The 24,467-nt window shown below is 40.7% G+C and overlaps 1 protein-coding gene across 2 annotated transcripts in view; it reads right to left on the bottom strand.

The window, feature by feature from the left end:
* The window catches only part of KBTBD12 (kelch repeat and BTB domain containing 12), a 30,091-nt gene extending 6,824 nt beyond the window's left edge, over positions 1-23,267 (bottom strand). For both annotated transcript variants that reach the window (XM_084886929.1, XM_084886930.1), the window contains exons 1-6: positions 23,166-23,267; positions 18,110-19,291; positions 13,505-13,775; positions 10,606-10,756; positions 5,382-5,579; positions 1,210-1,392 (exon numbers count right to left, since the gene is read on the bottom strand). In XM_084886929.1, the coding sequence (XP_084743055.1) occupies positions 1,211-1,392; positions 5,382-5,579; positions 10,606-10,756; positions 13,505-13,775; positions 18,110-19,179 (1,872 nt within the window). In that variant the 5' untranslated portion in view covers positions 19,180-19,291; positions 23,166-23,267 and the 3' untranslated portion in view covers position 1,210. The remainder of the gene's footprint in view (positions 1-1,209; positions 1,393-5,381; positions 5,580-10,605; positions 10,757-13,504; positions 13,776-18,109; positions 19,292-23,165) is intronic.
* Positions 23,268-24,467: the final 1,200 nt, after the last annotated feature.

Here is a 24,467-nt window from a genome sequence, read left to right as displayed (position 1 = left end):
TGTGTAAGGTGAAACTCTGGAGAAGTTGTCAAAGATCAGGGATCAAAATGCATCATTTGAATCCACCGTGCTTCCAGAAGTGTAGAAGGTAAGTAAAATAGATGGATTTCCCTGCTGTTGTTTAAATGTCATCCCTAAGATGTATTTCGGGAGTGGCCGTTTTCTAACTATGCTCAACTGCGGGCTGAAGCAGGAGGTTCCATCCTTCCCCTTCCACCTTGGGGAAGATAGTGCAAAGACTGGCCCTAAGAGGGCAGCCGGCTGCCAAAGAGGTATGCTCCCTCTCTTTACTCCAGAGACTGGTCAGTGCCTGGGTTGGATAGTGTAGGCCAGTTGTGTTCAGCCAGGACCAGCCTGTGGAAAGCCTTGTGTGTCTGAGAACTAGTCAAGGGCAGCTTGGGTAGGCCCAATCCAGGAACCTCTGTACCAACCCAAGAGTGGACCATGGCTATAGAACCCTGTATCTTCTTCACTGATTCAGACCCAGCCCAGGGTGGGATTCCTCTGCTCACTGTGGTTGGCTTGAGTGCCTGGGCTCTTAGGAACTTACAGTCAGTCCACTGCTAGCCCTTTTTTGGACAATGTTTCTGCAGCAGAAGAGTATTCTGCATGAGAATAGACAGTCTTTATAAGACTGAAGCCAGAACAGAGTACAAAGACAAGTCTTCCTTCACATCACTATTTTGAGATCATTTCCCTGTTTAGAGACCAGGTCCAAAGTTCTTGGTCTTCCAAATATTGGTCATTTAGCATAATCTAACTTTCTAACCTTTATAGCAAAGGCAGTGGTCCAGGCAGCCTGGCCACCTCTGGCCTTCACTCAGCTATCTGTGATCTCACTATCAATTGCACACATGGGCCTGCTTCCTCCTCATCCTCCGAGGCGCTGATGAAGGCCTGCTTCTTGGCAATGCTGTCCTTGAGTCCCCCGCAGAGTGAGATTCCTCCATCCCCAGCTCTTCTGTGGCACTCACCCTGTACTCCCCTTGTGACATCACCACATTCAGTCTTTGTAATGTCTTGTCCACCCTAACCAAGTGGGGGTCCCTGAGGTTGGACTCTGCACACTCCTCCTTGCAGTGCCCATCACAAGCTGCTTTGCACACAGGCCACTATGCATGCAAAGCACATGTATGGATGCCCATGAGCTCTCTCCATTCCTAACATCTCCTTTGCAGACACAACAGAAGGATGTATAACAATGTTGACCTCAGTGGTCCTTGTCTTCTTCCACCAAATCTGAAGGTGGGGGGATGAGGTCTCGAGGATTCATTCTGGCCACCAGGCAGACATCATAGTTGTCATGCATGAGGACATTGACAGCTACAACATTCCACTGGTTTTCCCAAGGGTCCAACTCCAATATTTCTTTGGAGATAATCTCATGGCGATCTGAAAAACACAAAGTGGGAAGATAAAATATTATAGGGGTATTAAATTCAGAATTCATAATCACTGTATTAAATAACTTTCTCTAAAAGACTAAGAATTAACAACAACAACAACAACAAAAACCAATCAAGGTACAAATGGAAGACAGTTTTCCTGACATTTAAGAAACTAAGAAAGGCCAAGTTACAACTGACATTAAAAATTTATTGAAGACACACTGATTGTCTAAAGTTGAAAAGATGTTCCACTGTTATGTTAATGATTTATTGATGCTGAGGGCAAGAGACAAAACTGTTCTATTTCTACACCTGTGAAAGGAGGTATAGCTGGAGTCATATGACCTGTGTGAGTCACTGACTTCCTTGAGCTTACATTTTCTTTAAAAAAAATTATTTTATTGGTTTCAGAGAGGAAAAGAGAGAGAGAGAGAGAAACATCAATGATGAGAATCATTGATTGGCTGCCTCCTGCCCGCCCCCCACTTGGCATCAAGCCTGCAATTGGGGCATGTGCCCTTGACTGGAATCGAACCCGAGACCCTCCAATCTGTAGGCCAAAACTCTATTCACTGAGCCAAACCAGCCAAGGTGAGTTTATGTTTTCTTAAATGCAGACATAGATGCTAATACACAGCCAGGGTCCTTGCAGGAAACATGGCACACTCTAACTGGGTAATTTGAAGAGTTTAGAAAGGGACTGTTGGGAAGGTGTGGGCAATGTTGAGAAGACCCAAGGGCATGGCACAGCACCCCAGGACTAAGAACAGCAAGGGCCATTGCCACCTGAAAGGCACCAGGGGAGAATGGGTACTGGGACTTGCAGAGGGCAGCTGTCTGGAGGGTGATGCCTGGCAGGGGCAGATTTAGGGAGGGGAAGACGGGATGCATCCATCCTCGGCAGCCCTGCAGGGAGGGGACGGGGAGAATACATAAAACAACTTTCCTCAACAATATCTGATCTAGGCTCCAATTGGCTGAACCTAACCAGAAGCCAGAGGGGAAAGGAGGCATGAATGGAGTCCACACAGGTTAGCTTTGAAAGACAGACTGCATGATAGAGAAGGACAGGGTGAGTCTGCAGGGGCAAATGAAAGAGTTTCAGCCCAGCTGTCTTTTTCACAACTGTGTTATGATTAGAGGACATAATATATAAAAAGTGTCCAGTCCTGGCATATAAAAATGAATGGCTTATGTATGCTTGTAAAGGATGTGTATTTTGTAATTGTTGGGTGTAGTATTCCATATGTGTTAATTAGGTCATGTTATTCTACTCTTCCTCACATTCACTGATTTTTGTGGGCTGGTTCGGTCAGTTACTGAGAGAGCTGCAATAAAAACATCTCAGTAAGATTATGGATTTGTCTTTTTCTCCTACAAACTTTTAAAAAAATATATTTTTACTGATTTCAGAGAGGAAGGGAGAGGGAGAGAGATAGAAACATCAACAATGAGAGAGAATCATTAGTTGACTGCCTCTTGCACGCCCCATAATGGGGATGGAACTTGCAGCTCAAGCATGGACCCTTACCGGAATCGAACCTGAGACCCTTCAGTCCACAGACTGATGCTCTATTCATTGAGCCAAACTGGCTAGGGCTCTCCTATCAACTTTCGTGTACACATTTTGAGTCTGTTATTAGGTAAATATAAATTGTTATAATTTATAAATTTATCAGGGATACAAGATGGCAGCAGAGTAGGTGTAAGTTGCAATCACCTCCTCCCAAAACCAAACTGGAATTACAACTAAATTATAGAACAATCAACTTGAAGACTAGGGAAACATAAATCTCATAACCAAAGATTTATAGAAGGAAGACAAATTGAGACTGATAGGAAGGCAGAAATGTGAAAAGGGCTGGACCCACACACAGTATGGTAGCTTAGAATCCAGAGGGATAGCTCAGCTGCAAAGGTCCCCTCTGAGCCCACACCAGGTACCCATGTCAGGAGCACCAGCGCTGGGAAGAAGAGCCCACATAACACCTGGCTATAAACATCAGTGGGGATTCTGTCTGCCAGAGAGAGACCCAAGTCTGCTAAGAAACCCAGCCACCCTCTTAAAGGTCCAGCACACAAAATCTCATTTGCAGCCAAGAGAGGGAGGGTGCTCAGAGTGGACTGTAGTCATGCAAGGAGAGATTGGGTTGTGTGGCTCTGGGAAGAGAGCTGAAGGGACAGCCACCAGGTTCCCTGTACTGAGTCCTCCTCTCATACTGCCCAATTTTTCCTGCATCCAGCACTCCCTCCATAGGCATCTGATGAAGGAAATGCACTAGCCCCACCCTCCTGATTCCTTGCCATCACACTCTGCAGAGGAGTCAACTGGCTATGGCCAGCCTGAGTTCATGATGCAGACTATCTAGGAAAGTTCTTAAAAAGGTACAAGCAGGATCAGGGAGAGACGAGTTGTGTTGCTTTAGGGAGAGAGCCATTTCCCCTCACACAGCCAAATCTTGGTCTGTTAGAATATAATGGACTTTGCTGACCTCATCCTGATGATTCCTGGAGACTCTGTCCCACCATAAAAGTTACCAGGCTTCTGGCAGGTGGCAGGTAGCAGCTGGCATAGGTGTCCCTAGGATTTTTGCAGAGTGACTTCAGACCCAGCGCCAGCACCGAGTTTGAGTCTGTATCAGTCTGGTGAACACCACTTGCCGCTACCTGGTGACTCACTGAGAACCAATCTCAAACAATGCATGTGCTACCAGAAGCTCTCACTGACAGCTGGCAGGCAAAAGCAGAAATGGCAGCTGGCAGCAAAAAGCCTTTTGCTGAGAGGCCTCCAGGCTTGGAGCTGGTGGAAGCCATACTTATTACACAGGTTGGCCCCTCCCCCACACACCCAGGCACAGCAGAGACAGCCGCAAACTGTGATCACTTTGTAGCTCCAAATAGCCAGCCGCACGCCTGTCACAGGCAGTGCCTGACATTAGCCAAACAAGTACTGGCGAGGTTGTGGAGAAAAGGCAATACCGACACCCTGTTGGTGGGAAGGCAGACTGGTGCAGCCACTGTGCAAAACAGTATGAAATTTCCTCATAAAAGGGAAAATGGAACTGCCTTTTGACCCAATGATCCTACTTATGAGTCTATATCCTAAGAATCCCAAAACAACAATCAGAAAGAATTTATGTACTCCTATGTTCATAGCAGTGTTATTTATAATAGCCAAGATCTGGAAATAGCCCAAGTGTCCGTCAGTACATGAGTGGATAAAAAAAAAATAATAAAAAAAAAAAGCTGTAGACCATTTACACAATGAAATACTACGTGGCTGTAAAAAAGATGGAACTCTTACCCTTTGTGACATCATGGATGGATATGGAGATAATTATGCTAAGAGAAATAAGCCAATCAGAGAAAGACAAATACTGTATGATCTCACTCATGTGTGGAATCTAATTAACAAAATAACTAACAAATAAAATAGAACCAGAGGCATGTATATGTGAAACAGACTGACACATAGAAGAGGAGAGGGGGATGTTGGCTAAAGGATAAGGAAGATGTAGTGATTAGCCAAAGAATATATATGCAGAGTCCATGGACACAGACAACTGTGTGGTGAAGGCTGGGGGGTTAGGAGGTGCAGGGGCTGGGTGGAGGTGGGAAAAGGGGTGGAAAATGGGGAATATCTATAATAGTGTCAACAATAAAAAAAGAAAAAGAAAAAAAAGAAAAAAAGATTTCTTATTCAGTCCTATAATCAGAGATTAGCCTTCCCTCTCCCATTTCTCCTCATATTCACTTTATAAACTAAATCTCATTTTATTCTTACAATATCCTTTGGAGGTGGTAGCTCCATTTTGTAGACGTGAAAACTCAAGTTCAAAGGTTCAGTGAGTTGCTCAAGGTCACTGAACACTAAAATTCATGCTTTTGCCAGTGCTCATATTGCTCTTAGGATTATTCTTTGGTGACTGGGTCAGTTAAGAAGCCCAATCATCAACACAGGAGGTTATACAACATTTAAAAATATATCAGTACCTGCTCCATGGAATCCTCCGCAGACGTAGAGCTTCCCATCCACTGCTCCGGCATTGGTAGAATTGGTTCGAAGAGAAAGCATGGCACTTGGCATAGGTGGGCCCTCTCTCCAGAAGTTCCCATCAGGGTTATATATCTCCACCACATCCAGACACTTTCGAACCTGGCCCTTGTCTCGACCCACGCAGCCAATGCCACCTGTAGAGAATGATACACAGAAATGAGTTAGCTAAGAACAAACACTTCAATATGGATAGCACTCCCTTCCTGCTATGGTTTGTATCAGAAATTTGTGAGTTGCCTGATGTTACTTCTAAGCAATAGTGATATCAACTAGGTATTCCATAGCCAAATTTAAAGTCATTTTTATTCATAGTGTTCCATCTGCTTGTTCTTATGCATGAGACTGATTGTATTGCAGGCTTTATGCTCTAATATCCAACATTGGCTGACACAATGAGCACTCCCTTTAGAACAGGAACTCCAGTGATGAGCGTCGACCTATGATCCAGGAAGTCAAGGTTCCATTCCTGGTCGGGGCACATGCTCAGGGTATTGGCTTTGTGCAGGAGGCAGACGATGAATGATTCTCTTTCATCATTGATGCTTCTATCTCTCTCTCCCTTCCCTTACTCTCTGAAATCAATAAAAATAGATATGTTAAAAAAAAAAAAAAAAAGAACTCCAGGTTTGAATGTGAGGGTGACTTGACCAGCATCTGCTTTCCTGTTGATCATTAGCAATGATTTCACCAATCTTGCAGGCTAGGGGTGTGTCTTTTCCATTCCTCATTGCAAGCCTTTTCCTTTCTTCTTAAGTTGCATGAATTCTCTTAATTTCCCTATTAGGAAATGCCATTATTTGGTAAATTTAAGGTTTGGGATAAAAAGAAGGCCCAAACCCAAATGCCCAGTGTATCTTCCACTTTTGGATAATACAGTTCATTCAAAAGAAATTTCTAATTGCCTAATATATGAACAGCAATGTGCTAAGTGATAAGGAGTTTAGAAAGATGAATAAGGCATCTTTCTTGACACTAAGAAATTAATGGGCTGTCACTTATCTATACGCCATTAACAATTACACATACTACCCACTTAATAGGGTTGCTATGAAGAATAAATTTTTTAAAAGCAAATAAATAAATGCAAAGAATAAGCACCATGGAGAAGTATGATACATGTTCATTAAATAATAATGACTAATATTGTTATTACTCCCCTCACATGACATCATTTGATGTGAAGGTCTTCTTTTTTATTCAATTAGAATTTATATATCATTAGTAGGAACTCATCCAAATAATGTTTTATTTTACAAAAGTTACCATTTATGTTATCATTCATAAATAAAAAAGAAAATATTAAAAAAGGAAATTATTGGGCTGGAAAGAGCCATGTATGCAAATAAATGGAGGTTATCATGGCAGGTACCTTAAAAGAGGTACAATTAGACTCAGAAGTCCAGAGACTATAACAAGTAACAGAAATAGCACGTACATAAGTATGACTTTCAGTACAACCCTCTCTGAGAAAAGTACTTGTGTAAGAATTTCCAATGGACTGTAATAATAATACAAGTTTGTAGGCCACCATTTTTGTTCTTTCCTCCGAAGTCCCACAGTGAAAGTTCTTAAATGTCACGACCATATTTCCTGACCTGAAATGTGGCTCCTGAGACAGGTGAATTCCTTGAAGGAGAGACTCCTGCACTTGCAGACACTCTTCTCATCAGTGACCTCATTCCATGCATACCCAATCTGATACCCCTGATCTACTGGGGGGCCTGGCCATTTTGGTTCAGTGGTTAGAGCACCAGTCCATGGAGCAGGGGGTTGCAGGTTCAATGCTCAGTCTAGGGTATGTATCAGGAGCCCCACCCTTGTTGGGGTGTGTGCAGGAGGCAACTGATGGATGTATCTCTCTCACAGTGATGTCTGTCTGTCTGCCTCTCTCTTCCTCATCCTCCTCCCTCCTTCCCTTCCACTCTTTCTAAGAAAATAAGTGGGAGAAGAATATCCTTGGGTGAGGATTAACAACAACAACAAAATGGCTTTAAAGTGCTGGCCTCAGGTGAAAGTAGCTCTCTTTCCTGTAGAGAGTCTTAGAAGAGTCCTTGGTGCTTGGCTGTGTTGTTTATAGCAGTATCAAAGCCTAAACTAAGAACTGCTCTGATCTCATGGCGCTTACTGAACACTGTTACTTAACACCTTTCATCTATCATTGCGCTAGTCAGATGTATTTGCATCATCATCTGCATTTTTTATCTTTCTTCAGTACTGCATCCTCTGTACCTGACATCTGTGATGAATGAGGAACGTAACTTTTCCTATGCTTTCTCTCAGTCTGTCCAAGCGGATGTATTTGTAAGCTCATTCAAGGCAGAGGCCACTTTTTACACATCTTAGATCTCACAGTGCCTGCCATTCAGTACTCAACGAACCCAAGGCTGCCGGGAACAGCTGATGGTCGCCATGGTTGGGACTTACGCCAGGTATAAACGGTGATGGAAGAGGACTCTGGAGGAAATCTTTTTTTTCTCTTTGCTGATGGAGGGTGGTCTGTTTCCCATCTCAATATGAATTTAGGGACGGAGGCTAAAAACTCAGGAAGCTTTTAGCTACTTTCTCTCTTATCTTGCTGGATAAATAATTTAGCGCATTTTAGTGCCAAGTCTGAGCCGCAGTGTTTCCAAGGAAGGGACATGCTTTCCTTGGTGAACTGCAGAGCTCTGCTGTTCATATTACAGCCACCATACAAGTTCCTGGAAGCTAGGCCACAAACACTGAGCACCAACATTCTGAATGCACTCAGAAGCTTCACATAAAAGCCCATTAGAAAAGCTCCTCCAACATAATGCATACAAAGAATGGGCATTAATCTCTTGGTTTTTGGCTAATTAGAATGCTTGTCATTTTATTTCTCTGTTACTGAGTGTATTTAAATATATTGTCAGCCCTTACTCTACAAAACCAACCTTTTATATATGTGCCTTCTTTTTTTTTTTTTTTTTTTAAATATTCACCTGCAGATATGTTTTTATTGCTTTTTAGAGAGAGAGGAAGGGAGAGAGAGAGAAACATCAATCTGTTGCCTCCCATACACACATTGACTGGGATCAAACCTATGTATGTACCCTGACCAGGAATTGTACCTGCAACCTTTTGGTATATGGAACTATGTTCCAATCAGCTGAGCCACCCAGCCAGGGCTAAATATGTGCCCTTTTTATTTGGTTGGTAGATGGTTCACATGCTCTACTCCAGGGCAACATGGGCTTATAAGGCGTTCTGTCCTTGTTCTGACCATTAATATCTGAACACATTCTCTCTCACTTGGATATAATTCCACAGTCAAGTACACTTTCAGCAAGATTATTAACAGCAGACTTAATGAGCTAAAACTGGAGGTGAATCCTGATTAGATAAATAATCAAATAAAAGCATGATCTCTGTTAATAAGTCAGCACCAGCACTACAAGAGAACTCTCTTGATGAGAAGAATCCTAGGGTAGGATCAGCATGTCTTTAGAATTTTAATGAGAAACTCCACATCTTTAATTAATATGCTATCAGGACCGGAGCCTGATTTTATTCCAGAACAGAGTAATGAATAGAAATTACCTTTTAAAGTCATACCCAAATGGACTTCAAATGCTAAATGTATACCTTAGTGTTTTCCTGGTGTGTGTGATGGGTTATGAAAGAGACTAGGCCTCCTTCTCTTTATCATTTCTATAGAGATAAAGACCCGCTCTTCTCGTGTTTGGCTGTTTTAGAGTCTGTCCCTTCTGTGAGGTGTTGGGGAAATCTATCCCCATGAAAAACCTGGCAGGGAGCTGGCTGAGGGCAGGGGAGAAGCTGTCCTGTTCTGACTGGCTCCAAGGACTTGCCATCCACAGTGCCTTGAAGACTCTGGTGCTGTTTTGATGCCCTTCTGACTGGAGGGTTACTTCAGGTAGCAAGCATCCAGAAGAGAGAGGGGGGGATTTTGTAATCATTCTGACAGGCTCCTAAAGCGGCTTACATTGCTAAATAAGCTTTAGAAACAAGCTTTAGGAAATATATTTTCTGTTGTAGGCTCACATGTGTCACGGGAAAAGCATGCAGGCTTTTTGGAAACAGACAGACCCTGGTTCATATGCCTATGTCACCACTTACTAGCTGGACAACTTTGGGCAATATAATTTCTCTAAGCCTCAATGCTCTCATCTATAAGTTAAGAATAATAATACCAATCTCATAAATTGTTGCAAAGATTAAATTATTAGTTAACTGTGTGTAAGAAACATGCCTCTGATTCATCTTCATAGAAAAGAAACAAAAAGGAAAAGAAACAGCATGTGGCAAGGCGGTTACTGAATTTCCCCAGAGCAAACAGGATGTGGGGAGCGGGAAGGGGGTATGAGAGCTGTGCACGAGGCCCATAACGCACTTTCCAGAAAGATTCCCCTAAACAAAGGAAGGTGGAGGCAGCTAGAAAGGCCTCAGCCCCAAATTTTAATGGCCCAATGGAAGAGAGCAAGACCTAGGCGAAGTATGAGGAACCAGGTGGTCTCATAGGATGCAGCCAATGAGGAACCGGAGGAGGAACTAAGTAAATAGGCTATGTTCCCTGCCTCATGTGTGTGCCTACCATGGACGCCAACTCTTAAGAATGTTATTAAAAGTCTCATTTTCACCCTAAGCAGTTTGGCTCAGTGGATAGAGTGACGGCCTGCAGCCTGCGGACTGAAAGGTCCCAAGTTTGATTCTACAATGGTCAAGGGCATGCACCTTGGTTGCATTCACATACCCAATAGGGGGTGTGCAAGAGATAGCTGATCTATGGTTTCTAACTCTCTATCCCTCTCCCCTTCTCTCTGTAAAAAATCAATAAAATGTATTTTTTAATTTAATAAATCTTTATTGCTCAGATTATTACAATTGTTTCTCCTTTTTCCTGGTAGTATATATATAAGGATGTATCACTACTAGTCTTACATCCCAAGGGACTTAAAAATTCCATAAAAACAATTTTGCATTCAATAAGTCAATGGATTTTCATTTACTGTTGTCTGACTATGCTCTAGAAAACAAGAAATAAAAGAAAAATGTTGACTCATTACAGTAGGTACATATTTGAACTGGAATGCAAAAGGAAGGGAGAATATTTTGTTTTAACTGAGGCAAACTGCTGAGGGGGAAAAAGTCGTTACATTCTTTTAGCAATCTGCTTCTTCTTACCTAAGACGTAAATCTCACTGTTGACTACAGCTGTACTGAATCGATACTTTGAGTACTTCATGGGCGCCCGCTCTGTCCATTGATCTTGCCTGGGGTCATACTGCAACAGTTTGTTGCTTAATCGATCAGGTTCTTCATCAGGAAGATCTATCTGCATGAGATATGACAACCAATATAATAATACACCATTTAAAGATCTCTGTGAGTACATAAATGCAATTAATCAAATCAAATAGCCAAAAGACAGAAGTTAAGTGTAGCGACTGAAACTCTCCAACACATACATATCTCATGATATGTATGGGGTTATAAGTACATGTTAATATCAGAGGAATTTCTATTCTGTAACAATGGGGTTAAGGCATTGGGTTACAGCAAATCATCCATGATCTAGGAGTAGAACAATAAAATACAGTATTAAAAAAGATAAGACAGCCCTAGCTGGTTTGGCTAAATGGATAGAAAATCGACCTGTGGACTGAAGGGTCCTGGGTTCAATCCCCAGTAAAGGGGCGTGGGTGTGCAGGAGGCAGCCAGTCAATGATTCTCTCTCATCATGGATGTTTCAATCTCTCTCTCCCTTCCCCTTCCTCTCTGAAATCAATAAAAATATATATTTTAAAAAAGATAAGACAATAAAATACAGCACTTTTTAAAAAAGCAACATCTTAAAAATGAAACCAAGCTTTTTAAAGCAGTATTTAAAGTATAATTTTATTTTGCCAAACTTTATAGTGGTGGATTTTAATATAAGTGAGATCCCAATTTTTAAAACTTTATAAGGTATTTTTACTTATAATACATTTCTAAAGTTGAACAAAATTACAAAAACTTTATAGTTTAAACCCCATAATTATGACCTTTATAGGAATGGTCTGAATTCATTTTCAAAATATATGGATTAATATAAATTATTTGCAGTTTATTTTATTTTATTTACATCTATTTTTTTTATTGACTAGAGATAGTACAACTTGAATGACTGTTTATTCTTACACAGATGTGTCTTCTCATAAGCTTCAGGTGAAGTAATTTTTTTTATAACATGCCAGGAACTTCTATGACTTCAGGCTAAGGATGCTAAGTGTCTTCTGTTTTTTGTTTAGAATGCAGGTGTTCAACACAGAAATAATTGCCGTATTTGTGAAAGTTGTGTGCAATTAATTTTAATTACTTTAAATGCATCAAGAGTTATGATCACTATGGTTACAATCACAAACCCTTGTTACCTTGCAATTTAATGTATAGTATTAGGTACAGACTAGCAAAAGCTTCTGTTATGTAACAAATATTCACATGCCATTTGTTCAAAGATAATATAAATGATTAAATATTAATTTTATTCTTAAAATTTTCCTTCTAATGTATTTCCTTTAATGCATTTAATCTCCAATATAGTGAAAGAAAAGTAAAGAAAAGCTTCTAAGTTGTCTTTTTTTGAGCTTATTCATGGAAAATAAACAATGTAATGAATAGTTATGAAAAAACGTAATTACAGATAACTTGTCAGGTATCAGCTGTGATGAAACCCGTATGTCTTTTTGATACAGAGCATGAAATTTAAAACGTAAAGCTTAAGTTTTTAAAATGAGCATGATATTCTATGTGCATGGCAAAGTCCAAGCTTATGAAATAAATGCAAAGCATCAGTTTTATCGTGAAGCAAATATGGAGAAATAAATTATATAGGCAAAAATAAATTCAATTACGTTATGTGGGTGGACAAGGAGTTCGTAAGATTTATTTCATTAGGAAGACTAGATCGCCAGGGTAAAAGGCAGCTGGAGGGATATGATACTCCTGTGAGAGCCACAGGCACTGCGAGGAACACCCAAGAGAAGATAAAGGACCGACCACTGCGGTCACACTCTATTGACTTTCCAATTTTGGGTTGCCAGCATTTCATGGGGCTTCAATACAAACAGTATTCTGATTTCTCCATCAGCTGATGCCCAGCAAAGGCACAAAGTGTTTAAAATCACAGTATATTTGGTGGAAATGAGCATTCTGGTTTCCCTCTTAGAGTAGGAATTTTTAATGTGGAAAAGACCTTTAAAATGTTCCTGCCTCATATCACACAGCAGTTATGCAGACAGTACTGGAATGAGGACCCAGTTTCTCTGCCTCCTCCTTAGATGCTCCCCACAGATAATCCCTCAACATAAGCATCTTTCATTATTAGAAAGATGAGAAGCATCATGAAGAATACAGCATGAGCCCAGCCAGTATGGCTCAGTGGTGAGTGTGGAACTATAAGCCAGGAGGTCACGGTTCGATTCTCAGTTAGGGCACATGCCTGGGTTGCGGGCTCAATCCCCAGTGTGGGATGTGCAGAAGACAACCAATCAATAATTCTTTCTCATCATTGATGTTTCTCTCTCTCCCTCTCCTTTCGTCTCTGAAATCAATAAAAATATGTTTTTGTTTTTTTTAAAAAAAGAATACAGCATGAATACTGAATTAAGTCATGTCTATGAATAACACATTTTATTTTATTTTTTAATATATTTTATTGATTTTTCACAGAGAGGAAGGGAGAGAGATAGAGAGAAATATCGATGAGAGAGAAACATCAACCAGCTGCCTCCTGCACACCCCCCACTGGGGATGTGCCCGCAACCAATGTACATGCCCTTGACTGGAATCGAACCCAGGACCTTTCAGTCCACAGACTGACGCTCTACCGCTGAGCCAAACCAGTGAATAACACATTTTAAAAATTCACTCTCCTAAACTGCTTTAACACTTAAAATCTTAAGTTCAGTTTTCTAGAAAAATAAAAATATTTTATAAAAAAAGTAAGTCATACTCCTTTAGTATACAACAGCCACAACATTTTCCAATATAGCAGCCAGACTCAGCATAGCCATGCCAATTGGGACATAGGAAATGTCTTAACCTGAGGGGTCCAGCCGCCAATCACATAAAGGTTGTTGTTCACTGTCACTACAGCATGACATGCCAATGGGAGTGGAAGGGGGGCCACCCTTTTCCAACTGTCCCGTTCTACAGAGTACTTATCAACACAGTTTGTGATAAGGTACTGGTTTTTAATTTTCATCTGTCCTCCTATAACATAGAGGTCATTGTGGACAGTGCCCAGAGCATAGAGCTCCCGAAATTCAGCTGTGCATAACTTCTCCCAAAACTGGTTTCCTCGATCGTGATACCTGTAAATCAACAGAGCGAGAAGTCAGGATTAGAGTCAACATGAAAACAACTACCCAAGAAACACACTTAAGTTTCTTTTCCAACTAAGATAATATGATTTAGTTCTTCTAATTGGAAAGGGGAAAAAATCAATTTAAGATAGTCATACAGGTTTTTTGCTTTGCTTTTTTTTTTTTTTTTTTTTTTTGCAAGGACTGATGAACAAAATATAATGTGCATCGAAACAACCACACCTACCTGCAGAATTTTAGGAAAAATAATATATTAAAAAAGTACAGAATATCCAAGACTAGCCTTCATTTCCTAAGACTGGGGAAGAAAATCAAGAACAATAGGAGGCCTCGCCAGTTTGGCTCAGTGGATAGAGTGTAGGCCTGCAGACCGAAGGATCACGGGTTCTATTCTGGTCAAGGGCACCTACCTCAGTTGTAGGCTCAACACCCGACCCTGGTGGGGGAGCTTGCAGGAGGCAACCAATCGATGTGTGTCTCTCTCACATCGGTGTTTCTCTTTCTCTGTCTCTCCCCTACCTTCAAATCTCTCTAAAAATCAATGTAAAAATATTTTCTGATGAGGATTAACACTCAGACAACAGGAAATTGTCTTTCAGCAAATCATTTGTAACTTTGCCATAAGAGAATAAGAAGTAAAAATAAACACAAAAAAGTCTCTTCTGTGGGATAGAAGTTTCAGTTTAATACTACATTAAAGAAATGAGTTTTAGAGCAGAGAATCTGAAAATATCTCCATTCAATGACTTCTAATGAGACGATGTAGGATGTGTAGACTTAGATTGTTCTTGCAGTTCTAACTGGCTTAGAACAGCATCAAGAGCTCCTGGAGGTGTATGGAAATCCGCCTGCAGGCGTCTGTTGGGCATTTAACATCTATTTTAATCCCTTAGATATGATAATTTCAGTAATTTTTTCCATGAATAATTATGTCAGCCTGAGAAGAATCTTGGGAAATAAATGATTAGGATAAATGATCTCTCAATTCCTCCAGAAGTCCAACACTTTAAATTATTATCTGTGTGTGTGTGCGTGTGTGTAACATTTTATAGTCACTGAATATATGAGTTTGTGGCTATCCTTTGTCATGCCTCTTGATAGTGGTAAGTCAAACTTGATTTGGGACGGTCTAAGGACAAAAGTACTTATGGGGACAGTGGGATAAAATGTGTGATATTAGATCTGTCCTAGAAAATCCAGAATGTATTCAAAGCTAAAACAAAACAAAACAATAAAAAATATAAAATATAGAAAATAAGAAAAAAAGTTGTTCTGTTTGGAAACAAAGAAAAATTTATGTGTGTGTTCTATATGGAGTACAATTTTAAGGTATGGACTACTGATTTTGCTTCAAACATTGACATTTGATCATATATAAATATGATCAAATGTCAATTTGATAGGAGTTTTTCTCTATTGTTTAAGGTCAACTCTTTCATTTCCCTCAGAAATGACTTTTTACTTTAGGCTTGACCAAGAAGTTGGAAGTTTATACTCCTTTCCTAGAGAGTATGGCTGGCTTGTCCAAACTGAGCACAGACATTTATCAAACCTCATGATGGCTGTCTTCTATGAAATTTTAGGTAGGAAACCAGAGCCCCTAGCATCACAGGGGAATCACTATTTTATTTTATTGTTTTTAACATACTTTTTATTGTTGATAGTATTACAGATATCTCCCCCCTCCCCCCCTCCCCCGCCAACCATTTTAAATTGTACTGGATTTTATAAGAAAAAGGGGGGCTACTAAAGTAAAGCCAATGAATGAATATACATGAAGAACTAAAAAATGCGTTTCAGTTTGCTGAGACGTGATTCAAGAAAACATCCCGTGAAGGTTGGGATGTACATGTTTGCTGGGCAACTTGCTAATTTGATTTTTAACATTTTGAACTGGGAATGGAGAGAAAAAATGCCCAGAAAAAACTGTAAAATTTGGGAAGATTGAGATCTTGCTTCCTAGCAATTATCAGTTTTGGCTCAAATAAAATCATAAAAATTAAAAAAATACTAAAATTTATTAAGAAAAAATGGGTAATACATAAAAAAGGAAATAATAGTGACAAAACATTCAATGTTCTCAGAGGTTGGCAGTCTAAAAACAATACACAACCTCCCATATCAAAGTATGGGAAATAAGTAAAGGAGAAGGAAAGGTATATGTTTTTGAAAAGAAATGACTGACTAGACTCTAGTCACTAGAGTATGAATCTATTTTCTTTTTTAGTAAAAAAAAAATATATATCTGCATGAAAATCTATGAAGTACAGAGTGCAAACAAATTGAAGAGCATCTGGAAAAATATAAAAGGGTTAAGAAACAGGGATAATATAGCAGGAATATACCACAATTGATTTCTCATACATTTCACAAAATTGGCACTAAAGTGACTTTCAGAAGTGCTGTAAGATTTTAATTATTCAGACAACTGCTGAAAGTATCATTTAAACCCAAAGCAGTGCTTCTGATAATTTCATTATTTGCCTTGCTGACAATTTCATTATTGAAGGAAATGAAGAGGGTAACTGATATTTTTACCCTAATTCTGACCCATGTGGAGGAACTGGTTGGTGATGGGAACCTGGTTGAGTTCAAGATAGAGAGATAAGATAGACAGATGCTGTAAGAAAGAAAGCAGGCTTTCAGAAAAGTAAAGAGGTAAGATGTTTGAGGACTAAAACAGAAACACATTTTGATAGGATTGGACATTTATTAAAAGAACACATATGCATATATGCATAGCCCATGCACACAGAAAGGAAGGCCTGGGGTGGAGCTGGGGCTGGGCAATGGGGGCATCTGTAATACTGTCAACAATAAATTTTTTAAAAATTGTGATGGCAGTTTTGTGGACAATCTTGATCAGGAAGAAAAGGAGCTATTTAAAGAACCTGAGGCACTTTTAGCAAGAGGCTCTCAAGTGGAAAGAAGTGCACCTAACCAAGACCAAATAGAACAAGCGGCATGGAACTATGAGAATCATGCTGGGGAGGCCAACGCTTCCTCTCCAGTAGGAATGGATATCCTGGCTCTTCAGTTGTTACCTGGTAATTCTGAAGAAGGCTGCTCCTGCTCCGTGGCATGCCCTGCCACAAGGCGCATAGGCCCAGGCCACTTATCCAGGGCTCCGCATTCCCTTCCCTCTGTCTACTAGGGGGGATGAAGCTCATCTCCAAAGGATGAATGTGAAAAAGGGGCAGGTCTATAGCTTGAGACATGGGATGCTAAGAGGTGACAGAAAGATAAGATTCTTTCTTTGTCGAAACTTCACAGTCCAGAAGAATTACTTTCTGATGGAAAAGTCTTAACAAACCCTGGTAAGAGAGTACTGAGAGGGGAAAGATATTTTTTTAAAAAAATATTTTTTATTAATTTTATACAGAGAAGAAGAGAGAGAGAAATAGAGTTAGAAACATCGATGAGAGAGAGAGAATCATCGATCAGCTGCCTCTTGCACACCCCCTACTGGGGTTGTACCTGCAACCAGGGTACATGCCCTTGACCGGAATCGAACCTGGGACCTTTCAGTCCCCAAGCCGACGCTCTATCCACTGAGCCAAACCGGTTTCGGCGAGGGGAAAGATATTGAAGGAGAGCTTTACTGTCCAGTATGTATTCTATGTGCATATTTATTACTTACCCAGTTAGATGTAGGAACTGAATACTCACTGAATACTTGCCGAATGAACAGTAAACCGATGTATGTGTCCTCACATACAAGACCTAAGTGATATGATACTTCTTAGCAGACATTCTTGTTCCTCTTACAGTTCTCGGATTGAAGCACTCTTACTTGGGCTACAAACATTTTATACTGTTGGAGGTTTTGGGAAGATCCACAAATTAAGGATGAGAAGGATTTCATTCTTATATGATATATAAGAATGAAAAGTGACATATAACTAGCAATTTTTGTTTGAGAAAAAAATTAGTACTCTGAAGCAGGAACTAAAATAAATCAGCTCAAAGGAGAGTCAGTAGAAATAAAGTTTTCTTCTGGTTAAAAGTTATATCACGCTCTTCAAAAACAAAGTATATTGATAAGTAAGGAAAGAATGAAAATATACAATGGAATCACAACGTACATTTAACTTAATGCAAATTCAACTATATGTTTTTAACAAATGGAGAGAAAAGTTTTTAAGTATGGGTGATTGATTTAATGATGAGTTTTACATATATGTAAAATGTGTAATTACAGGATAATTTTGACTACATGATATTTAAGATGTGATCATTCTTTCAGTTGTACTTTCTGCCACTGTTGTTCATGTCAAAGCAAGATAATGAAAACAAACATAACTACAGTGCTAGATACAAACCTATAGATTTCAACATTCTTGTTCTTTTGTCTAGAGAGTTTAGAGGCACTTGCTTCTCCAGCCACAATTACAGCGTTGTTTTCCATGACAACACCAGTGCACACGCTTCCTAAACCCTCCCCATACTTGGGAGAGGAGATAAAGTAGGTCTTTCGTTGCGCGGGATCATAACAAAAACTGGCATCCCCATAGTTCCTACGTCTTGACTTGATTCCCGAAGAATTGTTGCCAATGCAAAGCAAAAGGCTAGTCGTCTCCATGCCATAACGGAGATTTAGAGGGTGTGGTTGGGGTGTCTTGAAGGCTTTGAATGTGTTTTGAATGATGTCAATGCAATTTGCATCGCATAGGAGCATCGTGTTCCTCTTTAGGGCTTGTCTTAAAAAAGAAGGATTTATAAGTTCCAATCTGACTTGCTTCAAAAGCTCAACAAGATGCTCTTTGCGCAATTCTTGGTTATGATTTACCCATCTCAGAACTAAGTCCAGAATGCTCTCCTCTCTGGAAACGTTAAGGTCATCGGATTTAATAAGAGTCAGAAATTGGTGCACTTCAAGTTCTAGTATTTCTTCATGTAAGCTCACCTCCGCAAAGTGCTGATATAAATATTTCTTGGCTTGATCAGATAAATCTTCAGCTCCAATCTGCTTTGCAAAATAATAGATACCTACACAGTTGAAGGCGTCCATGTGGTCCATCATATATTTTTGACACACACTAAAGACTTCTTCCATCTGCATAAAGTAGGCAGCCATAGCTACAGTCTGTACGTTGGAATTATTGATCTCCAGCGCCGCGCTGTACATATAATTTAATATCACTGACACACTTTCTGCTGTGGTGTCATAGAGCACGACTTCTCTTTGAGTACATTCAATTAGTCCACAGGTGAACATAGCTTTGAAATAAGGACTGAAGGCAGCCAGGACCAATCTGTGGCAAGGAAATGTCTCTCCTTCCGCTATGAGGACCACATCTACCATTTCTGCTAATTCTCTCATGTTCTTAATTTTATTCAGTAAATTCAAGCTATGTTGGCATTTTTCTTTCCCCTCAAGTCTGAACTCCATGATACCCTCTTTGGTGTTTCTAAGTAAGTCCTCTTTAAAATTAGCTTGATTCTTGAGGGGCTATTTGCATGTCTGATTGCTCACAGAGCAACAGAGATGTCTTATTACATTCCTGAGGGAAAGAAAAAGAAGCAGTTTTCCTCTAAGAAAAAAGTCTCTCATAAAAATGCAGCATTAGTTCAAAGAAGTATTTATAAATAAGTATTATTCATTCCAAACAGAATAGTTTAACTTTAAGATATCTACTTTTTCAGACCTAAAAATAATGTCAATTGGATAAACAGTAAATTTGTATTTTGCTAACCAGCAGCAGAGATTTTCCTAGGGGGGGCATGGTGAATGAAGACAGAGCGATAAGATGGGCACATTCTGCAGTTCCACTTCCCGTTACCAAATACAGCTGCCCTCCCTGCAGGCAGAGGGTACAGAGGCATGCGGTAACGTTCTCTCTGACGAGATGCAACATCACCTCAAACGTTACGTGCACCTCCCCAAAATGCACCCAGATGTTAGCACGGCCACTTCACAAAGTCACAACAGGAGCCAGGCAGTTATGGTTGAAAGAAAGAAAAAAAAAGTCCCCTAAAGTTCTGCTCAAAACATTCAACACAGATGCTTTGGAAAGCACAACCCAATATCTGCTGATTTGAGACTTCACAATTCTTGAAACTTAAACTAAATCATCCTACACTTAGGAAATGCAAAAAGTCATCAGGTTTCTCTCTCCTCCCTCCTTACTCAGCTTTTCTTTGTTCCCTGTTTCATAGCGGCAGAGATGGCACCACTTCCCAACTTAGAGAGCATTAGTCTAATGAAAAGGCTCTAAGCTAGATGTGTCATCTTCATCTTCCCCAAGGAAATGGAAACAGGCTGTTTCAAGGAAGTTAATGCCCAGTTTTGATTTATGAAGGACATTCTTACAGTGAGTAACCTTAACATGAGGAGGGGATCTTAAATATCTGCTGCCCTTTCTAGTTCGTACTTGGCTATAAGTTGCATGCAATAAGAATAAACGTTAATGGTAGAAAAGTCAGTACTAAGAGGTTACGAAAGGAGGAGAGGTGATAATTTCAACAAAGGGAACACAAAATTTGCAGCTGTAAAGTTTATACATTTTCTACATCTCTGTGATCCTGTGAAGAGTTAGAAATCTCGTGTATCTCAATAAGGCATGGCATTATTTTCAGTGCTAAATTAAAGTTTTTTTTCAGGAAACAAGTGTTAAGCATGATAGGAATGTTTAATTATATAATGGCAACTATCAGACCTATAAAAAGGAATTATAACAACTCGCCAGAATCTGTATACTTAAAATAGAAATAAAACCCTTCTTGACAGATTTTCTGGCGTTAATAGCTCAGTTTTATTTCATTAGGAGATTAAGACTTTATTTGCAAGGACTTGCAGGTTAAAAGAGGTCATTATATTTCTGAACTCGTCTATAACACCTTATGATTAGCCTAAATCATATTATGAAGGCTACATTATACATAAGAACATCAATCAATTTTAAGATGATAGTTGTTACGTTAAGTTGAAAAGCATCAGAGCTTTCTTGTAAGAAAATACATATTTAAACATTTTTGTATGGCATTGATGTACAAGACTCCCTCAAAGGATGTCAACATTAACAATGCTGGAAGGCCAAATGCCGCTTCCAAATACAATCACTAGATCTAATATGCTGCAATTCAGACTCATTGTTTTTAAAACATTGATTTTGATGTTGCTAGGACAGAAGTGAGTTGCTGAAGACCCAAATCATATGACTAAACCCTTAGGATTTCATATCTGTTTTTAAAAAAATGTTTTTAATGACTTTAGAGGGAGGAAGGGACAGGGATAGAGAGACAGAAACATCAATGATGACAGAGAATCATTGATTGGCTGCCTCCTGCATGCTCCGTCTCCCACCCCCACCCCCACCAGGATCAAGCCCCAAACCCAGGCATGTGCCCTGATCGGGAATTGAACTATGATCTTAATAGGTGACCTGGTTCATAGGTCAATGCTCAACCACTGAGCCACACCAGCTGGGTAGATTTCATATCTTTAAAGCAAGAATCAAACCATCCTTGTCAAATATTTTGGAATAAGGCTATTTAAAACAAAACAAAACACACAGATGGCAATAGTTTCAAAGAGAGGTTAAGAATGGAACAGTAACTAGCACATTTTCTGCTTGTTTTCTTATAAACACATTATATATAATATCTTATAAATGACTTTCCCCCAGCAGCCAACTTGCCTTCATTTGGTGAAATTGGGGTGTGACTGACTCCCATTTCCCTCACCACTGTGACTGGTTCAGGGCTGAGTGTAAGATCTGAGATTGGCCTAATCGGAGTGTAGCTCAGGTCTCTGGTTCAATGGCGGAGGGTGTCCATGTGCTATACAGATGAGAGGTCTGGACCTGCTGCAGCCATATTGTCATAAGCCAGTACCAGGGCAATATGGGGGAGAAGCAGAGAATCCAGAGCAATGGAGTTTGAAACATGCCTTACATCTGTATTTTTCAGTTTTGAGGGACAAGACATTCCATTTCTTATTTAAGCTAGTTTGAACTGATATTGCTGTTACTGGCACTCAAGAGTCCTTATGAGTATATGTGGCATATGTAAAAATATAGAGAAAAGTTTAAGTAAGGTACTTTCAACTATATATTTTACAAAATTCCACTTTTGTTATGTTATTATACTTTCTATTATTACACTGTCAAGTAAAAGAACCATAGAAACTTCTGCTTATCATCATTTCTCCATAATAGGAGGCAGCAACACTAAGACACTCTTCTGAGTTTACCTTTTTCATTAAATGGCCACATTATACAGGTGCAAGAATTGAGTCTTGAACCCAATTCTACCTGACTCCAGTCAGGGCACATGACTGGGTTGTGCTTAATCCCTCATAGGGGGCATGCTAGGTCTATGTTCCACTCTCACATCGATCCTTCTCTTACTCTCTCCCTCTCAGTTCCTCTCTGAAAATCAATAAAAATATTTTTAGCCCTAGCTAGTTTGGCTCAGTGGATGGAGCATCAGCCTGCGGACTGAAGGGTCTTGAGTTTGATTCTGGGCACATGTCTGGGTTGCAGGCTTGATCCCCAGCAGGGAGCGTGCAGGAGGCAGCCAATCAATGATTCTCTCTCATCATTGATGTTTCTCCCTCTCTCTCCCTCTCTTTTCCTCTCTGAAATCAATAAAAATATATTTAAAACAACAACAACAAAATATATTTAAAAAAAGAGAAAACAATGGACAATATGGCAACAGTGGGCCCTTAATTCCCATGACAACAACAGTGTGCAGGACTTGAGTAGCCAGTTGCCACCCCTCAGATGGCACGTCTAATCACGTGCACTACCCTAGATGCACTGCTACGGACACATGCCTGATTCATTTAATAGGAATAATCATCCCCACAGTAGGCATTTAATAAAGGCCAGGAGTATAAGACAGGCTTCTTTCTTCTTTCCTTGAGGAGTTCACAATGTTTTTCATTCTCACCATGCTTTATACTTTTTCAAGAGCTTTAAGATGCTTTAAGGCTCATTAGTTCCGCTAAAGAATCCTGGGGGGAGGAGCGGAGGAAATGCAGGGCAATTCTATTCCTGGCTCTACAGTTAAGAGAGTTGCCCAGGGATAATTAATGTTTATGGACAATTTCTAAAGTGCCCTGCACTCTTCAGGGTTCTAGCAAGACAACCTGGAACAGAGCGAGCTGGCTTGCTCCTACCTTTCTGGAGCGCAGAGTACACGTGACCAAGTAGTTCATAGTTCAGAGAATGACAGCACCACGAAGGCTACCAAACTGCATCATGTGCCAGGAAAGGGGAGGAGGGCCTGGCTGGGTGGAGGTGGTCTGTGGAGGAGGCCACTGCTGAGCTGAGCCCTGCAGGCCAGAGCTGGCCCCAGGGCAAGCAAGGGAAGCGCTACACCAAGACGGGGCTTTAGCCGCCCCGCGTGTCCCCGCACTCGGTTACTTACGCCTGGGGTACTGGGTACGGGGGCCCCGCTGGCTCCGCAGGGCCGCGGCCGGTGGCTGTCAGGCGCTCCGCAGTCTGCAGGGCGCGGCCGCGGGCGCAGCGGGCTGGCGGCGGGCCTGGCTCCCCGGCGCTGCCTAATATGGGCTGCGCGGCCGGCGCAGTAAACAGGCGCCCAGGATGGCACCGGCCCAGGTGCGCGCCCTGCGGAGGGCAGAGGAGGAGGGAGGCGCAGGCAAGTCCTCCGAGGTGACACCGCTGGCCTCCTCCGGGCCCCAAAAGGCGGGGAACTGCCCCCGCCCCCCCAAGCCCGAGCCGCTCTGCGCTTCGCAGGCGGTTCCCCACCGCACTCTCCAGCTCCCGGGGCGCGTGCCAGGGCCACTGAAGATCCGCGGGGAGAGGGCAAGGGCAGCGGACACACCAGCAGCCTGTACTACGGTGCACAAAAAGGGACTCCTTCCCTGTAGCCAAGTATGAAATTGGAAGAGATACAGGGGGTTTGTGAGGACCCCTTTGGTTGGTTGAAGGGGTGAGAGGCAGTGGGAGGTCTCAGAAGAAGCTACCTAGAATGAAGCTCTGATTACTCATAACCCAATTGTTATTTTTTAAATATAATTTTAGTTCTAAATTATAGTCCACATATAATATTATGTCAGGTGCACAAACCAGTGATTATACATTATGTGAGTTATTAAGTGATCACCCAATAAATCTAGTACCCATTTGACACTGTACACAATTATTATAATACTAGAGGCCCAATGCACGAAATTCATGCAAGAATAGGCTTTCCTTCCCCCGGCTGCCAGCACTGGCTCCCTCATAGTCCCAGCTTCGTCTGGAAGGTGGTCCTGAAGGACATCCGGAAGGATGTCCAGTCTAATTAGAATATTATGCTTTTATTATTATAGATTATGGACTGTCCACCCTATGTTTTACTTTATATCCCCAGGACTCTTCTTCTTCTCCTTCTTCTTCTTCTTCTTGGACTATTTTATTTATTTTATTTTAAATCTTTATTGTTGAAAGTATGTTTCCCCATTGCCCCTCTCCACCCTGTTTCCCCCTGTCTCAGGCCTTCACCATAATCCTATTGTCTGTTCCCATAAGTAATGCATATATGCATATAAGTTATTTGATTACTCTCTTCCCACCCTCTCCCCCTTTCCCCTCTGAGATTTGTCAGTCTGTTCCATGTCTATGCCTCTGGTTCTATTTTATTCATAAGTTTATTTTGTTCATTTATTTTGATTTTTAGATTCAATTGTTGATAGATATGTATTTATTGCCATTTTCTTCTTCTTAA

The sequence above is a fragment of the Pipistrellus hanaki genome (genome assembly GCF_964339955.1).
Source record: "Pipistrellus hanaki genome assembly, chromosome: 6".
NCBI classification, from domain to species: domain Eukaryota; kingdom Metazoa; phylum Chordata; class Mammalia; order Chiroptera; family Vespertilionidae; genus Pipistrellus; species Pipistrellus hanaki.
This window is presented reverse-complemented; position numbering and strand designations above follow the sequence as displayed.